This window comes from Trichosporon asahii (assembly GCF_000293215.1).
Source record: "Trichosporon asahii var. asahii CBS 2479 unplaced genomic scaffold scaffold00050, whole genome shotgun sequence".
Lineage (NCBI taxonomy): Eukaryota > Fungi > Basidiomycota > Tremellomycetes > Trichosporonales > Trichosporonaceae > Trichosporon > Trichosporon asahii.
Window position 1 is genome coordinate 19,591 of NW_014040874.1, and position 17,328 is coordinate 36,918.

General features: G+C 60.2%; 9 protein-coding genes across 9 annotated transcripts; 3 read left to right on the top strand and 6 right to left on the bottom strand.

Annotated features, from left to right (window-relative positions):
* Positions 1-730: 730 nt before the first annotated feature.
* Positions 731-3,462, bottom strand: A1Q1_01219 (aminoadipate-semialdehyde dehydrogenase; the record flags this gene model as incomplete). The annotated part of the gene is made up of 2 exons (XM_014324292.1): positions 731-2,454; positions 2,505-3,462. 2 exons carry the CDS (start codon positions 3,460-3,462, stop codon positions 731-733), a joined length of 2,682 nt encoding a protein of 893 aa, XP_014179767.1.
* Positions 3,463-3,496: 34 nt separating this feature from the next.
* Positions 3,497-5,008, bottom strand: A1Q1_01220 (aminoadipate-semialdehyde dehydrogenase; the record flags this gene model as incomplete). The annotated part of the gene is made up of 1 exon (XM_014324293.1): positions 3,497-5,008. The coding sequence occupies one exon, from the start codon at positions 5,006-5,008 to the stop codon at positions 3,497-3,499; it is 1,512 nt and encodes a 503-aa protein (XP_014179768.1).
* Positions 5,009-5,773: 765 nt separating this feature from the next.
* A1Q1_01221 (uncharacterized protein) lies at positions 5,774-6,178 on the top strand (the record flags this gene model as incomplete). Its single annotated transcript, XM_014324294.1, has 3 exons — positions 5,774-5,833; positions 5,913-5,993; positions 6,047-6,178. The coding sequence occupies 3 exons, from the start codon at positions 5,774-5,776 to the stop codon at positions 6,176-6,178; spliced, it is 273 nt and encodes a 90-aa protein (XP_014179769.1).
* Positions 6,179-6,267: 89 nt separating this feature from the next.
* On the bottom strand, positions 6,268-8,197 carry A1Q1_01222 (RAB GDP-dissociation inhibitor; the record flags this gene model as incomplete). Its single annotated transcript, XM_014324295.1, has 4 exons — positions 6,268-7,605; positions 7,658-7,669; positions 7,753-7,995; positions 8,174-8,197. 4 exons carry the CDS (start codon positions 8,195-8,197, stop codon positions 6,268-6,270), a joined length of 1,617 nt encoding a protein of 538 aa, XP_014179770.1.
* Positions 8,198-8,604: 407 nt separating this feature from the next.
* A1Q1_01223 (casein kinase II beta chain) lies at positions 8,605-9,893 on the top strand (the record flags this gene model as incomplete). The annotated part of the gene is made up of 4 exons (XM_014324296.1): positions 8,605-8,734; positions 8,789-8,838; positions 9,007-9,061; positions 9,109-9,893. 4 exons carry the CDS (start codon positions 8,605-8,607, stop codon positions 9,891-9,893), a joined length of 1,020 nt encoding a protein of 339 aa, XP_014179771.1.
* Positions 9,894-10,285: 392 nt separating this feature from the next.
* A1Q1_01224 (phytase) lies at positions 10,286-12,433 on the top strand (the record flags this gene model as incomplete). The annotated part of the gene is made up of 3 exons (XM_014324297.1): positions 10,286-10,635; positions 10,744-11,479; positions 11,537-12,433. The coding sequence occupies 3 exons, from the start codon at positions 10,286-10,288 to the stop codon at positions 12,431-12,433; spliced, it is 1,983 nt and encodes a 660-aa protein (XP_014179772.1).
* Positions 12,434-12,597: 164 nt separating this feature from the next.
* Positions 12,598-13,339, bottom strand: A1Q1_01225 (flavin-adenine dinucleotide transporter; the record flags this gene model as incomplete). Its single annotated transcript, XM_014324298.1, has 2 exons — positions 12,598-13,106; positions 13,159-13,339. The coding sequence occupies 2 exons, from the start codon at positions 13,337-13,339 to the stop codon at positions 12,598-12,600; spliced, it is 690 nt and encodes a 229-aa protein (XP_014179773.1).
* A 1,188-nt stretch (positions 13,340-14,527) lies between these two features.
* On the bottom strand, positions 14,528-15,302 carry A1Q1_01226 (uncharacterized protein; the record flags this gene model as incomplete). The annotated part of the gene is made up of 3 exons (XM_014324299.1): positions 14,528-14,687; positions 14,796-14,841; positions 15,059-15,302. 3 exons carry the CDS (start codon positions 15,300-15,302, stop codon positions 14,528-14,530), a joined length of 450 nt encoding a protein of 149 aa, XP_014179774.1.
* Positions 15,303-15,441: 139 nt separating this feature from the next.
* Positions 15,442-16,636, bottom strand: A1Q1_01227 (uncharacterized protein; the record flags this gene model as incomplete). The annotated part of the gene is made up of 3 exons (XM_014324300.1): positions 15,442-15,828; positions 15,928-16,374; positions 16,433-16,636. 3 exons carry the CDS (start codon positions 16,634-16,636, stop codon positions 15,442-15,444), a joined length of 1,038 nt encoding a protein of 345 aa, XP_014179775.1.
* Positions 16,637-17,328: the final 692 nt, after the last annotated feature.

Genomic DNA, 17,328 nt, shown 5'->3' on the forward strand with positions numbered 1-17,328 from the left:
GGTGCGACAGCGACGGAGAAAGGCACGACGGGTGAACAGAGCGCCGGAGCGTCCGGAAACAGCTCCATCTCTCCAGGAAAGGTTACCAGTCTCTGAAGGTGTTCGAACCAGCTGTCATTCGTCAGTGGCCCCCAACTGGAAGCATTGGAACCGGCCACACTGAGCGCCCCTAGGGCCCAGCAAAGCCAGACCGTCAGAGGCGTTGTGTTGCTGTGCACCGCGATCCATGCATTGAGCGGACCAGCGTCATAGGAGGCGCCGCCCTTGGCGCCGTGTGGCACTGGATTGCAAAAATGCCTCACTCGCCTATTGCCTCTTCGCCCTCTGTCATGCCTTGAAGTGCTCTGCCGTGGCTCAGCGCCCAGCGCCACGGAGCACTAGTGAGCCGCGCCAGCTGCGCTTCCCCAGCTCCGCGGACTTGCCAGACTGCACTCCCTTAGTGCCCAATGAAGCACTTGGAACGTGAGTTTCTTGACCTTCTGTCCAAACCTCACCGGAATCGCCGGGCGCTGCAGAAGGCCACAGTCCGAGCCGCTAGCTCGTGATAAGGTGGCTCTCCGGGCTTTGCTCAGATGACTGAATGGCTTCCATACCTTCGCCTTCCTGTTGCGCTTGACGCCTCAGCGCTTGGCGCAGCGCGTGCTATTATGAGTATGCCTGCATCGATCCTTCTACAGAGCCTTGTTGTGGGCTTTTGGTTTTCTATGCGATTATTTGTGGTCAGGTCAGCTTAAGCCTGGCCAGCAGTGGTACGGCCAATGGCGCGGGACACACCGCCCTGGAGAACGGGGAGGTCCTTGCCCTTGCCGCTGGGCGGGGCCTCCATGAAGCCGGCGCGGATGAGCCAGGCGATGTAGAGGCCGACGAGCTCCTCGGAGACACCCGAGGTGGCGGCCTCGCCGCCCGACTGGGCGAGTGCCTGGGCGTTCGAGTCGTCGAGCTCGACCGCCTTGGTGCTCGTGGGCAGGTCGTCGAGCACGAAGTGCAGAAGCGGGAAGAGCGCGTTGTCCTGCGTCTCGAGGACGTGCTGCTCCAGCCGCGTGCGCCATTGCACGTACTCGACCCGGTTGACCGGGTAGCCGTACGTCTGGAGCGCACCGAGGAGGTCGTTGAAACGCATGCGCGGGTGGCCGCTGACATGCGCGACCTTGAAGCGGCCGTTGGGGGAGGCGCTCTGCGTCGAAATGGACGCGAGGAGAGCGACGTGGTCGACGGGGCACATGTTGAGCGTGTTGTTGATGTCGGGGATGAGGCCGAGCTGGAGACAGCCCTTGACCATGCGCCAGATGAAGTCGTCCGTGTTCGTGACGGCCGTCTTGGTGTGGCCGAGGATATAAGAGGGACGGATGATCCAGCCGCTGAGACCGCGCTTGGCAGCCTCCATGATCAGCTTCTCAGCAACCCACTTGCTCTGTCCGTAACCGGCGTCGAGACCGACACGGGCGTCCTCGAGGTCGTCCGACTCGGAGATACCAGTCTTGCCGGCCTGGAGCAGCTCGTCCGACTTGCGGACAAAGTTCTCGTTGTCGAGAACAGCGGTCGACGAGATGAACGTGAAGAGCTTGGGCTTGGTCTGGTTGCACAGCTGCAGACACGTGAGCGTCGAGAGGACGTTGGCGGCACGCATCTTGGCGTACGGGTAGACCCAGTGCACGACGGCACCGTTGTGGATGATGGCATCGGCCTCGGCAGCGACACGGTCGTAGGTAGCCTGGTCCAGGCCGAACTTGTCGTCGCCGAGGTCACCGACAACAGCCTCGACGCGGCCCTCGGTGACCCACTTCTCATCCCAGATACCACGGCCCTCGCCCGAGTCACGGAGACGGGCGATTCCATCCTCTGCGGTCTTGGCACGGACAAGACAGATGACCTTGGCGGCGTTGCGCGAGAGGAGGTCGCCGAGAATGAAGGCACCGAGGTAACCGGTAGCGCCGGTGAGGAAGACAGTGTGCTTCTTGGCGGCAAAGTCGGCGGGAAGGGGCTCGTACTTGGCCGGCAGCTCCTTGGAGAGGATAGCGACGTCGTCGGCATAGTTGACCTCGGCGACCTTGTCCTTGTTCTCGGGCTCGTGGGCGTCGAGACCAGCGTTCGAAAGGTCGTCAACGGCGGCAGCGAGCTGCTCGATCGTGGGCTTCTCGAAGACGAGTCCAAGGGGCGCGTCGACAACGAAAGCCTTGCGGATCTCGAAAATGAGGCGGGTGGCGAGGATCGAGTGGCCACCAAGGTCGAAGAAGTTTTCATCGACGACGGGGGCGAGGGAAGAAGCGACTTCCAGATGTCGTGGATGCGCTGCTGGGTGGGGGTGAGCTTGGACGAGGAGCTCTTGGACGGAGCGGCGGCGAGCGCAGTGTCCGGGAAGGGGAGGGCGGGCTTGTCGATCTTGCCGTTGGGGTTGAGGGGCAGCTTGCGGAGCGGGAAGTAGACGGCCGGGACGGCGTACGAGGGGAGCTTCTTCTTGAGGTGCTCGCGGATGTCACGAATGAGGCGGCGGTACCTGCGGACACCGCGGATCATCTCCTGCTTGAGATCGACCTCGTCGTCCTCCGGAGCGTCACCCTCGGACGCGGAGGCAAGGTTGGCAACCTCGGGAACGTCGTTAGGAACAAAGTACGAGACGAGGACCTTCTCCTCGTCCTTGTCACGACGGACAAGGGTGACGTTCTCACGAACGAGAGGGTGGCGCGACAGGTGGGTATCAATCTCTCCGAGCTCGATACGGAAGCCACGGATCTTGATCTGGTCGTCGGCACGGCCAGTGCACTCGACGCGGCCGTCGGGGAGGTAGCGACCAAGGTCACCGGAGCGGTACATGCGGTCGCGGATGCCGAACCAGTACTTGGCGGCCTCGGGGTTGGACTGAACGAGAGTGTCCTCGCGCTCAACGCCCTCGGTGAACCAGTTGGTGACAAACTTCTCGGCGGTAGCAGCCGGGTCGAGGTAGCCCTCGGCAAGACCACCGGAGCGGACGTAGATCTCACCCATCTCACCGACGGCGCAGGGGACGTTGCGGTCGGTGCGGTTGACGACGAGAAGCTGGACGTCGATCATACCCTGTCCAGCGGGCATGAGGTCCTTCTGGGTGGACAGGAAGGTCTGGTCCTCGTTGACAGAGGGGATGGCAAAGTACGAGACGGCACGCTGCGTCTCGGTCGTACCGTACATGTTGATGATGCAGACGTTCTTGGCAAGCGACTGGAGACGGGTGCAGTCACGCTTGGTAAGAACGTCACCGACGAAGAAGGCGTTCTTGAGCGACGGGATCTGGCGGGTCGCCTGGGCGGACAGGAGCTGACCCATGGCGGGCGTGAGGTGAGTGACGGTGACCTCGTTGTCGTCCATCCACTCGGCGAGGCGGCCGGGGGTACCAATGTCGTCGGCGGTGGGAACGTAGAGCGAAGCTCCGAGGAAGAGGGGAGTGAACATGTCACGCTGGATCGGGTCGTGGGCGATGCCAGAGAGCATGGTGAAGCGCGAGTCGCCGTTGAGGCCGAAGCGCTCAGCCATCCAGGGGAAGAAGTGGGTGAGCGAGAAATGCCTTCCCTTGACACCCTTGGGGATGCCGGTCGAGCCAGAGGTGAAGGAGAGGGTCGCGTTGGAGTCGGGGCCGAGAACGACGCCGGTGGGGGTACTGGGCGAGCTCCTGGTAGGGAGCAAGGATGTCCTCGGCGGCGCCAGCGGGCGAGCCGGTGATGCCGTTCTCGGTCATCTTGATAGCCGGAATGTGGACACGGAGGTCGAGCTTCTCCTTGATGTACTCGGAAACAGTGGGGGAGAGGACACCGGCGCTGGAAATGACGAGCAGGGCCCGAGGAGTCGAGACCTGGAGGTAGACGATCTGACGGTTCGGCGGGTACGCGGGGTCGACGACCGAGAAGATACCGCCGGCCTTGAGAATACCCATGACACACACGACGAGGTCGACGCTACGGGCGGCGTAGACCATGACGACCTCTCCGCGCTTGAGGCCGTTCTTGAGGAGCGAGTGAGCGAGGACGTTCGAAGCCTCGTCAATCTGGCGATAGGTGAAGGTCCTTCGTCCGCGCGACGGGCCGTCGAGGATGCCCTGTCCCTCGGCCTGCTCACACTGAACAACACAGGGGCGGTCGGGGTGGGCCTTGGCGTTGGCCTGGAAAATGTCGGTAATGGCGCCGACGTATCCGCACCAGTCGAGGTCAGACGAGGGGTCGGGGACAACCTTGGCCTGTGCCTCGGTACGGATGGGGAGCGAGCCGATGGGGTGGGCGGCGTCGTGGGATGAGGCCGACTTGAGGAGCTGAATGAGCGAGTCGAGGACGGCCTGAACGCGCGCCTGAGTGAACAGGAGCGAGTTGTAGGTGAGGCGGAGGTAGAGCTTGGGCATGGCCGAGCGAGTGGCGGATCCCTGCTGGTCCTCGGCGAGGAGGAAGAGGGTCCAGTCAGTCGAGAGGGATCCCGACGGGTCGGCGTCGACCTGGGTCGAGTCGAAGAAGCGGACGCGGTACAGCGGTCCTTCGGGCTTGAGGTGGTCGATAAGTGCCGAGAACGGGATGACGTCCTGCGCGGCGTCCTCCTCGCGCTCCATGACCTGACGGAGGACGTCGAAGAAGGTCATCTCCGCCGTAATGTCGAGCTTGAGAAGCAGAGGAGCCGTAGTTCCCGGGGCGCTCGTGCAAATGACCATGGAAGGGTCAGGGGTGTAACGGAACAGGAGGATGACGAACGACGTCAGCAGCAGGTGGTACGGCGTGGGCAGCGGCGCCGAGGGGAAGAGCTCGCTGAACTCGTACGTGAGGTGCATAAGCGCCGGGGTCAGAGACGGCGGGAGAGGAAGCGTCTGCACCGACTCGATCATCTTCGCGGGTACTGGGTGGGTCAGCTCTCTATAACTTCCTAGATATCGGAGCAATTTAGGTCCAGCGGGCAACTCACTGGTTCTCGGGTAGTCTGTGGGGAGGGCGAGACTCGGCAGGGTGCCGAGCCTCTTCGACCAGCGGCCCAGAGAGGCCTTGAGGTCGGTAGCTTGCGCCATGGTATTTGTTTGGGAGGAGGAGGATGGAGAGGAAGCTCGACAATGTGTGGCTGCCACTGTACCCAACTTTTCCGACGTAGGGCTCTCTCTCCGCTCCTGGCGCTCGTTGACTCGCTTGACTCGGAAAGCTGGGCGCGGGGCACGCGGAGAACTACGTGCGGCCGACTCGGGCCGGCTATCTCCGGACACGTCATTTACCACGTGGAGGTGACCACACCTGCGCCTTCCCCCCTCATCAATCGCTGGTGGAGGTCGCTCATGTTGCCGTCTCCCACTGTAGCTGACGATGCCGCGCAGAAGACAGCAGCCCGCAGAGCCCAAGACCCCACCCGGCGGATGGCGCGTTCTCTCACCCGACGACCCCGATGCATGGCCGCTGGCTGTTGTGTTCGATCTTGAGTGAGCTCTGCCAAGCGAAGGAGCAAGCTGACTCCACCAGCTACACCTTGTGGGACCTGTGGATTGACGTGAGGCGGCTCATGGAGAATGGATATTAACAACAGACCCACATCACGCCACCGCTGAAACGTGTCGGGGAGGACATCAACCGGCTAGTCGACAGGTGCGCCGCCACGTTGCCATCACGGTCGAGCTGACGAACAGGCGGGGCTCGAGCCTCTCCTTCTATCGAGAAGTGCCCGGGATTATGCAGGAGCTCAAGCGGCGCAACATCTTTATCGCTGCTGCCTCCCGCACTGGTGCTGTGGACCTGTCCGTGCCAACATATACGTCAAGGCTGACTCCAGTGCGCGCGAGGCACTCTCCATGCTGCTGATTCCGGATACTGAGGGCAAACCGACGCGAGCTGCCACATACTTCAACGACGTAAGTACTCCATGTGCCACTTCAGCTGACAAGCAGATGGAGATCTACCCGGGTCCGTATTGATTTGCGCTCCCGATAGCTCCACACTGACAGTGCAGGATCCAAGCTCCGACACTTCAGAGAGATCCACCGTAAAACTGGAATTCCTTACGAGCAGATGGTGTGTGTGCCTGTGCGTCTGTGCTGATGAAGCAGCTATTCTTCGACGACGAGCACAGAAACTTTGAAGTTGAGGATCTCGGTGTGACGATGCAGTTTGTCAAGACGGGCGTCGACCGCAAGACTTTTGAGGAGGGTCTTGCCCTCTGGCGCCAGCGCCGCGGTATCAAGGTGCAGCGTGAATAGATAGAGAATAGATTTCGCGTAAGATTCGGAGTGCATAAATCTACAGTTGCATAAACCACCATGCTGCGCTAAAATGTAATTAATATCGTTTAAGCTCCCTCCTCCTCGGCGGCAGGCTCCTTCTTCTTGAGCTCGAGAGGGCGGCCAGTGACACGCTCGTAGACCTGGGCGACGTCGTCGCAGAGGGTCTCGAAGTGGGTGGTCGCGTCCATGGAGCGGGTGATGAAGATGTTGTCGTCCTGACCAGTGGAGGTGGGCTCGTAGATGGGAATGATGGAGACGAACTTGTCGACGACGTTGCCGAGAAGCTGAAGACCGGGGAGGATCTCGCGCTCGGGAACGGAGGTCTCAACGATAGTCGACACGATCGCAATGTACACGTCCTTAGCAGCGACATTGTGGGCCGACGACACGGCAGCGATGTAGATGTCGTTCTTGCGACCGACCTGGTTCTGGGGGATGATGATCTGGCACGAGTCGGCGTTATCGGTGCCAGGGATGGGGTGCTTGAGGATACAGATTGCACGGACGACCTTTCCAGTCTCGACGACGCGGATTCTACCCTCGGCGCCGGGCTCCTGACCAGCTCCAAAGTAGCTGGGGTCACCAATAACCTGCTTTGCCTTCACGGTCTCACCATCAGAGGTGACACCAGTGAACTTGCCGGTCTCGGGGTCGACGTTGATCGAGTCAATCTTCTTGTCGAGCATGTAGGTTCCACCGTAGATGGCGGAGAGACGGGCAAAGGCCTGGGGAAGCTCACCGAGACCGTAGAGGGGGTAGAGGTAGGGGGACTTGCCGTAGCGGGCCATCGACTGAGCGTAGAGGCTGATGCGGTCCATGGTGGGCTTGGCGGGACGGTTGAGGTAGTCATCGTCGAGCCAGAGGGCCATAGCGTGACCGATGAAGTCCTGGGTGCCGGCCTCGAGACCGAACTTGGTGTACAGCTCCTTCATGGTCTGGGTGGAAGCGTCAAAGCCCTGGTGGGTGGACGGATCATCCTCCTTCCAGCCCTGAATGTACAGGAAGAAGTTGCGCGCACGGCGCTTCTCGAACAAGCCCATGAGCGAGCTGCGGATAGCCTCGGACTCGTTCGAGGGAACCTTGGCAATGCGGCCATCGCGGTAGACGTGCGAGCCAGCAATCTGCTTGAACTCGAGGTACCGGGTGACGTCGGTGTGGACGAGGATCTTGGTGAGCTCTCCAGACGCCATGATGAACTTGGGAGTCAGGTCCACGGCGTAGTCGCGGTCGCGGCCGAGCTGGAGGTTCTCAGGGGGAGGGCTGTTGCGGAACTTCTGGTAGAGCTGGGTGAGGTTCAGAGAGGCACTCTCGCCACCGTAGTAGTCGTTGCGGTCCATGTGGAGGACCTTCTTGCCGTCGACCGACAGGAGACCGGACAGGATGCACTCGGTGAGGCCGGTGCCCTGCAAGCGTGAGCATGAATCAGACAGGTAAATGGCTGAGCGCCAGTCTTACCAGAACAACAACCTGAGATTGTTAGCGGACTGCAGACGAGGTATCCGATGTGCCCAAGCCAAGCCGGCGGCAAGGAGGCCGAGGGCGTTACTCACGTCATACTCCTCGTCCATGGCGGCTGCGTACTCGTCTCGAGCTGTGGTTACGAAGGAGGGTGTTAGGAGTACAAGTCTAGGAGGCGCGAAGCCAGAGTGGTAGGTTGAGAGAAAGAGAAAGGGAGGGAGAGAGCGATCGAGATGTATTTGTGAGATGCTGGGTTGCTGGGTGCTGGCAACCCATGCGCTGGCCTGCTGGCGAGCCGCGAGCCAGGCTCCAGGCACGCCCGTCAAGGCGGCAGGCTATGGCGTCTGGGCGGCGGCGCGGGCGGCGCGTCATTGCTGAAAGCAGATGCCCATCCGGTCACGTGATTGCTTCAGTGGGAGGTCATGCATGCAGGGATCGACTGGCTGCGTGCGCGGGCAAGGATGGCTGCTCTCGGTGTGCGCGGTGTGCTCACGCTCGGTCAGGCTCGCTCACCCACTCACCACCGTACGGTGGCATGCCTCTCGGGGTATCGGTGATACCCGTGTGGCACTTGAGGCCTGTCGCTCGTCGTTACCTTGTGTGCTATTGACGACGCATAGCACACACTCGCAGCCGGGCGGCCAGCATCATCCTCAGCTACACCCCCACCCCCTCTCTTGTGCAAACCTCATCAACGCCTACCGGGTCGCCTCAGGATTGGATTCCTGGCAAGGGCGTATCTCTGGCTCACCCCTCGACCTCTTCCCACCCAGCCGACCCTCGTCCCGACTCGATAACGCGGCGCACTCACGACAGTCCGGCCCTCAGTTCCCTCACTCCCACCCACCCCCTCATTTCGTCCGCAAGCCACTCGCATTTCCTACCCCCTCCTTCATCCTTCGCCCTTCTTCACACTCCATTCCCATCACTCTCCCCACCACATCATGCAGGGCCTCGTCGCTGCGGGAGTGCCCGCTCTGACTTACGACCCCGTCAAGCAGCGCTACATCGACGTGAACGGTCGCGAGTATCTGCCGGACGAGCTGGAGCAGGACGACGACGAGTTGGAGTTTGGTGAGTGTTCATCAGCGCATTACAATTTCAGCGCGACAGGCTGACGCATTACAGACTCATCCTCCCAAGGCTCCTCAGACGAGACGTCGACTGTTACTTGGATCGTGAGTCGTTGCATCATTGCGCAGCCAACTAATCACCCAGACATGGTTCACGTCACTGCCGGGTCACGACTACTTCTGCGAGGTTCACGAAGATTTTATCGAGGATGACTTCAACCTTACAGGTGAGCAGGTGGAACTGAACGCTTGCTAATTTCGCTAGGACTCCAGTCGCTGGTGCCCTTCTGGAAGGAAGCTCTGGAGATGGTTCTCGACGTCGAGCCAGGTGAGTTCCCACTATCCTCTCGAAGCGAACGTAACTCATGCATGTAGAAGAGGATTCCTCAAAGATCCCCGATGTGTCAATCGTTGAGTCATCAGCGGAACTCCTCTACGGTCTCGTCCATCAGCGGTTCATTCTGACGAAGCCTGGTCTCGTCATGATGGTGGAGAAGTACGAGGCGGGGCACTTTGGGATTTGCCCTCGTGTCTTCTGTCATGCTACGCATGTCCTGCCCTGCGGCCGCTCCGACATGCCCGGAATCGACACCGTCAAGCTCTACTGCCCCAACTGCGGTGACATCTACACCCCTCCTAGCAGCAAGTACCAGCAGGTCGACGGCGCCTTCTTCGGCACATCATTCGCTCCCCTCTTCTTCCAGACATACCCCGAGCTTCTGTCTGCTCCCTTCGCCCCTGCTTCTCCGGGCTCCTCAGCACCTTCGCGTGACCGACACATGTCCCCGGACCCTTCGCGCGTCGGAGGCGAGACCCTCACCAACCCGAACCCGCACGGCGGACAACGGCCGGCGCTCGGCAAGGTGTACGTTCCCCGCATCTACGGCTTCAAGGTCTCCGAGCGGGCCCGTAGTGGTCCGCGGATGCGTTGGCTGCGTGAGCGACCAGAACGCTACGATGAGCTGGAGATGGTCGACCACAGGGGTCGTTGGAAGGATGGAAGCGCGCCCCAGGATGTCGAGGTTGGCGGCAAGCCGGCCAAGACTCGTGATGGGCGTCTGTTCGACGACGACGATGACGAGGACGACGACGAAGAGGAGGAAGAGGAGGAGGAGGACGCTCCGGCAGGTGGAGCTCCCGTTGCGACGACACGTAGATAGGTTAGATCGTGGCAGCATCCATTATACGCACACAACACAAGTAGTAGTATTCTTAGGCAATCATCATTTCCCTCAGGTGGCTACAAAAGCTGAGGTGTTGGTCTGTTGGCATTTTTGGCTCCATGTAGTCTGTGATGTGATTCTAGTAGATTATTCCGGTTTCTCACTATCAGCTGCGAGCACTGCGACATGATCGAGAGGTACGAGACAGCGCGACTGTCACAGAGTGAGAAGCATTCGATGGATGCCGATGGTTGCCACCAACGCACGTGATCGCACCGGGACGCGTCCTCCCGCTTTCGAGCCGCCAAGCCGCAGGCTGCGGCAACCTTAACCCATCTTCTCGTTGTCAACTTCGTCCACTTTTCTCACAACGGTCAACGAGGGCCAGTATGGTCTACCACGACAAGCCTGATGAGCTGGCGGGTGAGGAGTTTGAGCTCCCGCACGACCACGACGACAATGCGCCGTTGCTTCCTCGCTACGAAGGTCCTTCCTCTTCCTCGCTGCCAGCACACCCGAAATACACTCGCAGCGGACCACGTCGCCGCAGGCCGTTCCTCTGGATCTGCATTCTGCTCGCTATCCTGATTCCGAGTGCCGGTTTTGCTGCGTGCTACTACGAGCGCAAGGGCGGCAAAGCCCTCCGCTACGACGGCCTCCCTGACAAGGCCAAGGAGTGGCTTGACAAGGTCTGGGGACCTCACACCGGCTCTGCTGAGAATGACGACTTCCCCGCTGAGTAGGTGGAACAGCGCAGACTGAGACTGATGAAGCAGTGTCGGTTTCCCCGGCCCGACCCCTACCGGCAAGGAGTGAGTAACGTAGACAGGCAACGACTAACCGTCAGGGCTGCGCTCGTTGTCACGGCTCCTGCGCTTCCCGAGTATACGGGGGTGAGCCCGATCGTCCCTCCGCAGAACTCCAAGTTCAAGGACTTCAGCATCATCAAGCACTGGGGCAACCTCAGCCCGTATCACTCTGTCAAGTCCCATGGTCTCCCGTCGTCGAGCCAGATCGTACCGAAGGGCTGCGAGCTGGAGCAGATGCACTGGCTCCAGCGCCACGGTGCTCGCTACCCTACCACGAATCCCAATGGACCCGCCGGGCTCGCTACTCGCCTGAAGGCGGCCAAGTTCAAGGCCTCTGGCAAGCTCAAATTCCTCAACGACTGGGACTACAAGCTCGGTGCTGAGCTCCTCACGCCATTCGGACGCAGCCAGCTGTACAACCTCGGTGTCTCAGCCCGCATCAAGTATGGCTTCCTTCTGGATCGCATGAACGGCACCAAGCCCGTGTTCCGCACCGAGAGCCAGGACCGCATGCTCCGCTCCGCTCAGAACTTTGCCGCGGGCTTCTTCGGCATCCCTGACGAGGACCAGTACAACCTGCTCGTCATGATCGAGGCGCCTGGCTTCAACTGCTCGCTCGCACCTTACCATTCGTGTCCCAACGACAACAAGCTGTACCCGAACGTCAACGCCAAGCTGGCCACCTGGGACTTTATCTATCTCAAGGATGCCCGCAAGCGCCTCCAAAAGATGGTCAAGGGCTACGACATCACCATTCAGGACGCCCGTGACATGGTGAGTTGCTATGTACCGGGAGCCAGCTGACAAAAGATGCACATGTGCGCGTATGAGACCGTTGCCCTTGGTCACTCCGCCTTCTGCGAGCTGTTCACTGAGAAGGAGTGGCGAGGCTACGAATACCGCAGCAGCATCTACTGGTGGTATGCTGCGAGCTTCGGCAGTCCCGTTGCCCGTGCCGAGGGTCTGGGCTACCTGCAGGAGCTTACTGCGCGTCTTACTGAGACCCCGATTACCGAGTTCAACTCGTCGATCAACTCGACGTATCACACCGACACACGCTTCCCCCTCGGTTACCCGCTCTATGCCGACTTCACACACGACACGACCTTCGCGCAGCTTCTGCCGACGATGAACCTGACGACGTTCGCCAAGGCGGGCCCACCACCGCTCGACCACATCCCGGACAACTGGCCCTTCATCGCTGCTAAGTTCTCGCCATTTGCCGCGAACATGCAGGTGCAGGTTCTGTCGTGTCCCGCGCGCACGGAGAAGGATGCCGACTTTGACACGAACATGTTTGAGGACCTCCTCGGCAACCTCAAGGAATGGTGGCCGTTCGGCAAGCATGGCTACGCGCTGAAGGAGAAGCGCATGAACGTCGTCAAGCCTGCCGGCCCGCTCAACTGGCCGTCTGCCTCTTCGGCTGCCCCTGAGCCGACCCCGACCGAGGAGCCCGAGGAGGAGCAGCCTGAGCCTGAGGACGAGGAGGACGAGGAGGCCCCCACTGGCGAGAGGAAGCGCTTCGTGCGCCTCATCCTGAACGATGCCGCCGTTCCGCTGACCGGCATCCGCGGGTGCAAGAAGGACCGTGACGGACTGTGCGAGTTTAACGCTTTCGTGTCGAGCATGCGTGAGCTCATTGCGGGCGTCGATTTTGCCTACGACTGCAACGCCGACTACGACATCACCGAGGAGGTCACAAACGGCCAGCCGAACCGCCGCCACTAGTGCTCCACTTCCTTTCAGTGTGTATAGAGCTGATTGTATACCCCATGTTGTAGATGCGGAGGAGAGATGCAACTTTTCTACCCTGGCAGGCAGGGCACTACTAATGCGAGTGGTATCTAGATGATCTATGGTGAGCTAATTGTACAAAATCTGGCTTCTCGTCTCTACGCGAGGTGCTCCTTGACGTTCTCGCGCTTCTGCTTGGCGACCGCAGCCTTGCGGAAGAGCCACACGAGATTCTCGTAGACCACGAACGTGGTACACGTCCCGGGGAGGATGCGGATGGCATTCGTGCCGAGGCCCTTATAGAACGCCCTCAGCCCTTCCTGCTGGTACGTATTCCGGATGACCTTGGGGATGGTCAACCCCTCGCTAGGCGCAGCGTTCTGGATACGAGCCCTAACGACCTGGTAGGGGTATGTGAGCGCGATAGCGACAAACTTGGACCCGCCAGACGTGAGGATGTACTCGGTGTTGGTGAGCTTCTCGTCCTCGGGCTGCCACTGCCGCCCAATGGCTGCGAAGCGTTTCCGCTTAGCCTCGACTCGCCGCCGCTTCAGCTCCTCGTACGTCGCGAATTGGATCGAGCCGTTCGACACGCCCACGAGCGCGAGCAGACTGCCGCGGTACAGGCCTCGGATGCCCTCCGTCTTGTAGATGCGCGTGAGCGAGTCTAGAGTTGGTTAGCTGGGACTTAAGGAAGGAAGGGGGGGAGGGAGACTCACTCCACAGCCCAGAGTACGCTTGCGGGTCGTTCTTTGGCGTCGCAAAGATTCGCGTCTTCACGACCCAAATTGGATTCGTCATCAACGCCGTGATCGTGCTCGCCTCTGCGGCCGCGAGGAGGTGCTGTCCCGCACTTGTTCGGTACGCCGGGTCGCCGCCCTGCATCTGCTTCTTGATCATGTTGTAGCTGCGTGTTAGCTATGCTTGGCAACTGCTGACAGCTGCACGATGCCTCGGCGGCCAACCGGTCAGCCAGACAGGCAGCTTAGGTGCGCACACGACCACCCGTCGACTCCGGAGCATCTGGAGTACACAACGTTCCGATCCAAAGGAGACGATGGTGCAGCTCGGCCCACCCGCTCGCAACTCACAAGAGAAAGTACAGTCCCCAGCTGGAAGCGCCTCCGACGAGATTCGGGACGAGACCGCGATACAGGCCGCGCCAGCCGTCTTTCCGCACCGCGTCGCGGAGCACGTCGTACAGCGCCATGCCGAAGCGGTGTTTCGGCGCGTTGGCGTCGGCAAGCTGGAACCGCACCTTGACCAGGTCGAGCGGGTGCATCACCAGCGTCGCTACCGTTCCCGCGCCGAGACCGGCGACGGCGTGGTCCTGTCGTTAGCTTGGGACCAGAGCCGAATCAGATTATGTCGGCTTGGGCTTCCCTGCCATGCTGAGCCGTTTCACTGCCATTGTTCATCGTTAGAGATGATGAGGAAGTGCCCCAGGTCATGCAGAGATAGACAGCAGACAAAGGTATCCAAAAGCCGATCGCAAGTCCGACAATGAACACTTACGACGCTGATGTCGCCGAAAAGCGACGGGGGCGGCTTAGCCGCGTGAGTCGTGCTCATGCTGTCTGTCGCCCGTTCGGGCCTTGGTGGCGCTTGTAGTCCTGTCGGTTCGGCGCCTGTGTGCGCTGTGTGTGTCGACAGCCAGTGTTGGGAGTCGGTGCAGACGAGCGTTGGAAGATGGACGGAGCGGTGGAGGACGGAAAAGTCACAGAACTAAACTCGGCAAGTATTCCTGACCCCCAGCCAGGTTGTGGGCGGTACTTAGCCGCCCAAAGGCAGGCACCCAGGCAGGGCGGACAACGGAGATCCGCGATCAAGCCATCGGCCATCGGCACGCTCGGTCAATGCTAGTCACCGCATGTCTCATGCTTGGGCCTCCGCATGCTCGAGGATTCTTGACTCCGCTCTCTGCTCTATGCGCTCTGCTACTGGCTACGCAAGAATGATAGGAAATACATCATCGAGTCGACATACAAACGCCCCGCACTGTGTTGCGTCTGGATCACGACATCCGCAGTCTCCAACTTGGTGGAGGTATACCTTTCCGAGGAAAGGAGTTGTCCAAAGGAGGCCGAATCACTTGCAGTTTGCTCTTGTCCACTCGACGAGCGCCTTGAGGGCCTCCCACTGCTTCTCCCTAAGTTTCTCACTCTGAGGATTGGCCTCACATGCGTCCACGAACGCCTCAGCCTCCTTGCGTGAGGCGCAGAGAGGGTGTGGGTGTCGCGACAGTGCGCTGTACCAGCTGCTTCATCAGCTCACAATACCGGCGAAGAGCCCACTACTTGGAGTTCCAGTAATCGCCTGATGCGTCAGCTACAACGTTGGAGGAGCACCAGCTTACCTTCCCTCCGGTGCAGAGTTGCGTGTAAGAGATCGGCGGTCGGGTCCTGGTATCAGCTGGCACCAGTTAGAGTACAGCTCACGCCCTCGCTCGCCTGCGCTATCAAGTGGCAATTATTGATGTCGTCGTTGGCCAAGTGTAGGGCTGTGATGTCAGCTTTCAAACGGAACGGAACGCAGCTCCTCACTCCGTCGTTGCTTTGGACGACCGAGTGCTCGAGGCTGAGCCGGGGATGCTCTCCACCAATGGCCGCAGTTACTCACCAGCCTTTGTGAACCGATGCTCGTCGAGGTCCTTGATGGCCTTGGTCAGATCTGGCGCCCAGACCTTCGTGCCCGGTTCCAAAGGAGGTAGGTCGCGTGAGAAGAGCCGCTCAACGACTGCGTCGGTAGAGGTGGACATCTTCTGTTTCTGGTAAGTAGCGGAGGAGATGCGTGCAACGCGGATTGAGGATAAAGTGAGATAACGTGGAAGACGTCGGGTTGCCGTAGAGCGTGAGAGAGTCATGGATTGTCAACTTCTGTAGATGCGCTGGTCATGACGTGTGGATGACTGGTGTCTATGACGATCGGAGGCGGGGATCTCCGGTCCGCTCAGTGAGGTACGAGGTATCAGTGCATCGCCGCCGCTCTATCTACAACACAGTCTACGAAAGATCCTGAGCATCCAGCTCTCCCAAAAGCATGTTCGAGTCCTTCGATCCGGTCAGGATGATGGGCTCCTTCGGGTGCAGGTCGACGCCTGTGACCGTTCCCTTGTGTCCCGGAAGCTTGTACAGGATCTTGCCAGTCTCAACGTCCCACACCGTCACTGTCCGGTCGCCGCCTCCCGCAGCTATCCGCTGTCCGCCGTCATGTTTTGACCACGCGCAGCGGATCAGCGCAGACTCGAAGCCTGCCGGCGCACCGGTCAGACTACGGTACACGCGCATCGGGTCCGACGCGAACGGTCGCACGTCGTAGATGATGAGAGCAGAGTCAAGAGAGTAGGTCGCGAGGTAGTGGCCGTTCGGGGAGAGCGCAAGGGAGGCAATCTGGTGTCAGTAAAGTTTGGAGATCGATCAGCTTACGGTGTCGGTATGTCCGTGCAGAGCGTAGAGGAGCTTCTGGGTTCGCAGGTCCCAGACCTTGACCTCATTGTCCACTCCGCCGACAAAGCACTGGTTGCCGTCTGCGCTCCACTCGACAGCCGTCACTGGACAGTCACGCTCGTCGTCAAACTCGATGACAGGCGCCTTCGTGTCCAGCGACAGGTCCCACACGCGCGCGATCCCATCGTCGCCTCCCGTCAACACGAGTTCTCGTCCACCAGAGATCGTGACTGCAACGGAGTTGACCGGTCCGTAATGCGCCGAGTACTTTGCTACGCGCTCTCCGGTCTTCAGGTCGATCGCAACGAGATATCCGTCAGCGCCGACAGAGTACAGAACCTCCGAGTCGAGCGAGAAAGCAATGTCAAGGACGGCCTGCTTGTGGACGTTTGGCAGGATGCCATAGTTGTCGTGCGGCGGATATGTCTGCCAGAGCGAGATGCTTCGGTCCACCGACGATGCGGCCAACGTCTTCCCAGACGGGTCGAACTTGCACGCAGTGATCTCTCCCTGGACCGTCAGTTCACGTAAGGAGAACCCAACTCACGCCGTGAGCTCCAGTGAGCGAGACGATAGGAGCCTCCAGTCCGCTGGTCCTCTTGATCGTTCGGACGAGAGCATTCTTCCGCTGTCCCTCACCAGAAGACGCAACCGTCAGAGTCATCGTGTTCTCATCCTCGTCCTCCACCCTCGCGCGCTTCGTCACGGCCATGCCCGGCCCGGAGGGCGGCGGGTCTTTGCGAACCGACATGTTTTGGCGTTGTCGAAGGGAATGTAATCACTCTCAGACTCTAGTCGAACGTGTCGCTTTTGTCGTTTCGGTCACTGATCTGTCTGTTTGGCGGCCGTCGATTGTCAGGTCGAGGCGTGCAAGGATGGAGCTCGATATCAATGCTTCAGTTATTTACGAGCCGATCATGCGACAAGTGGTTATGGAGGGAGCGGAAACAATGACGTGTGACGGAAGCAGATGAATCAACACGTCACTGGAGTCGCCGTCGCCAGTCTGTTGTGGTCTCAAGATGCAGTCAGCGGCAGGGATCGGTTTCGTCCAAGTCCATCGCCGCCCAACTCTCGCCGCTCAATACCGCGCAAGGGTCAACCAGCTGTCGTGCGCATCGCCGACACAGCAGTGCCACCCATGGTGGTTTGTCCTTGGTAACCCCCGCTCCAATCCCATTGCGAGTACATCCAAGGCTCTCATGGCAACACCCACGCGACGCGCCTCGTCGCGTTCCGCCCCATCGACAGCACGGAGTAGCAAGTCACAACCGCGCAACGCACCTCCGTCTTCTCCGCTCGCACATGCAGGGGGCGACATTGTCATCGACCCAGCCTTATTAGCTGAAGATGAGGCATTGCAGGATGATCTCGACGCCGAAGGTGAGGTCGATGACGGCGTCGGCTATTACCTCCCTGTACGTTGTTTTTGTTTTCGTTATC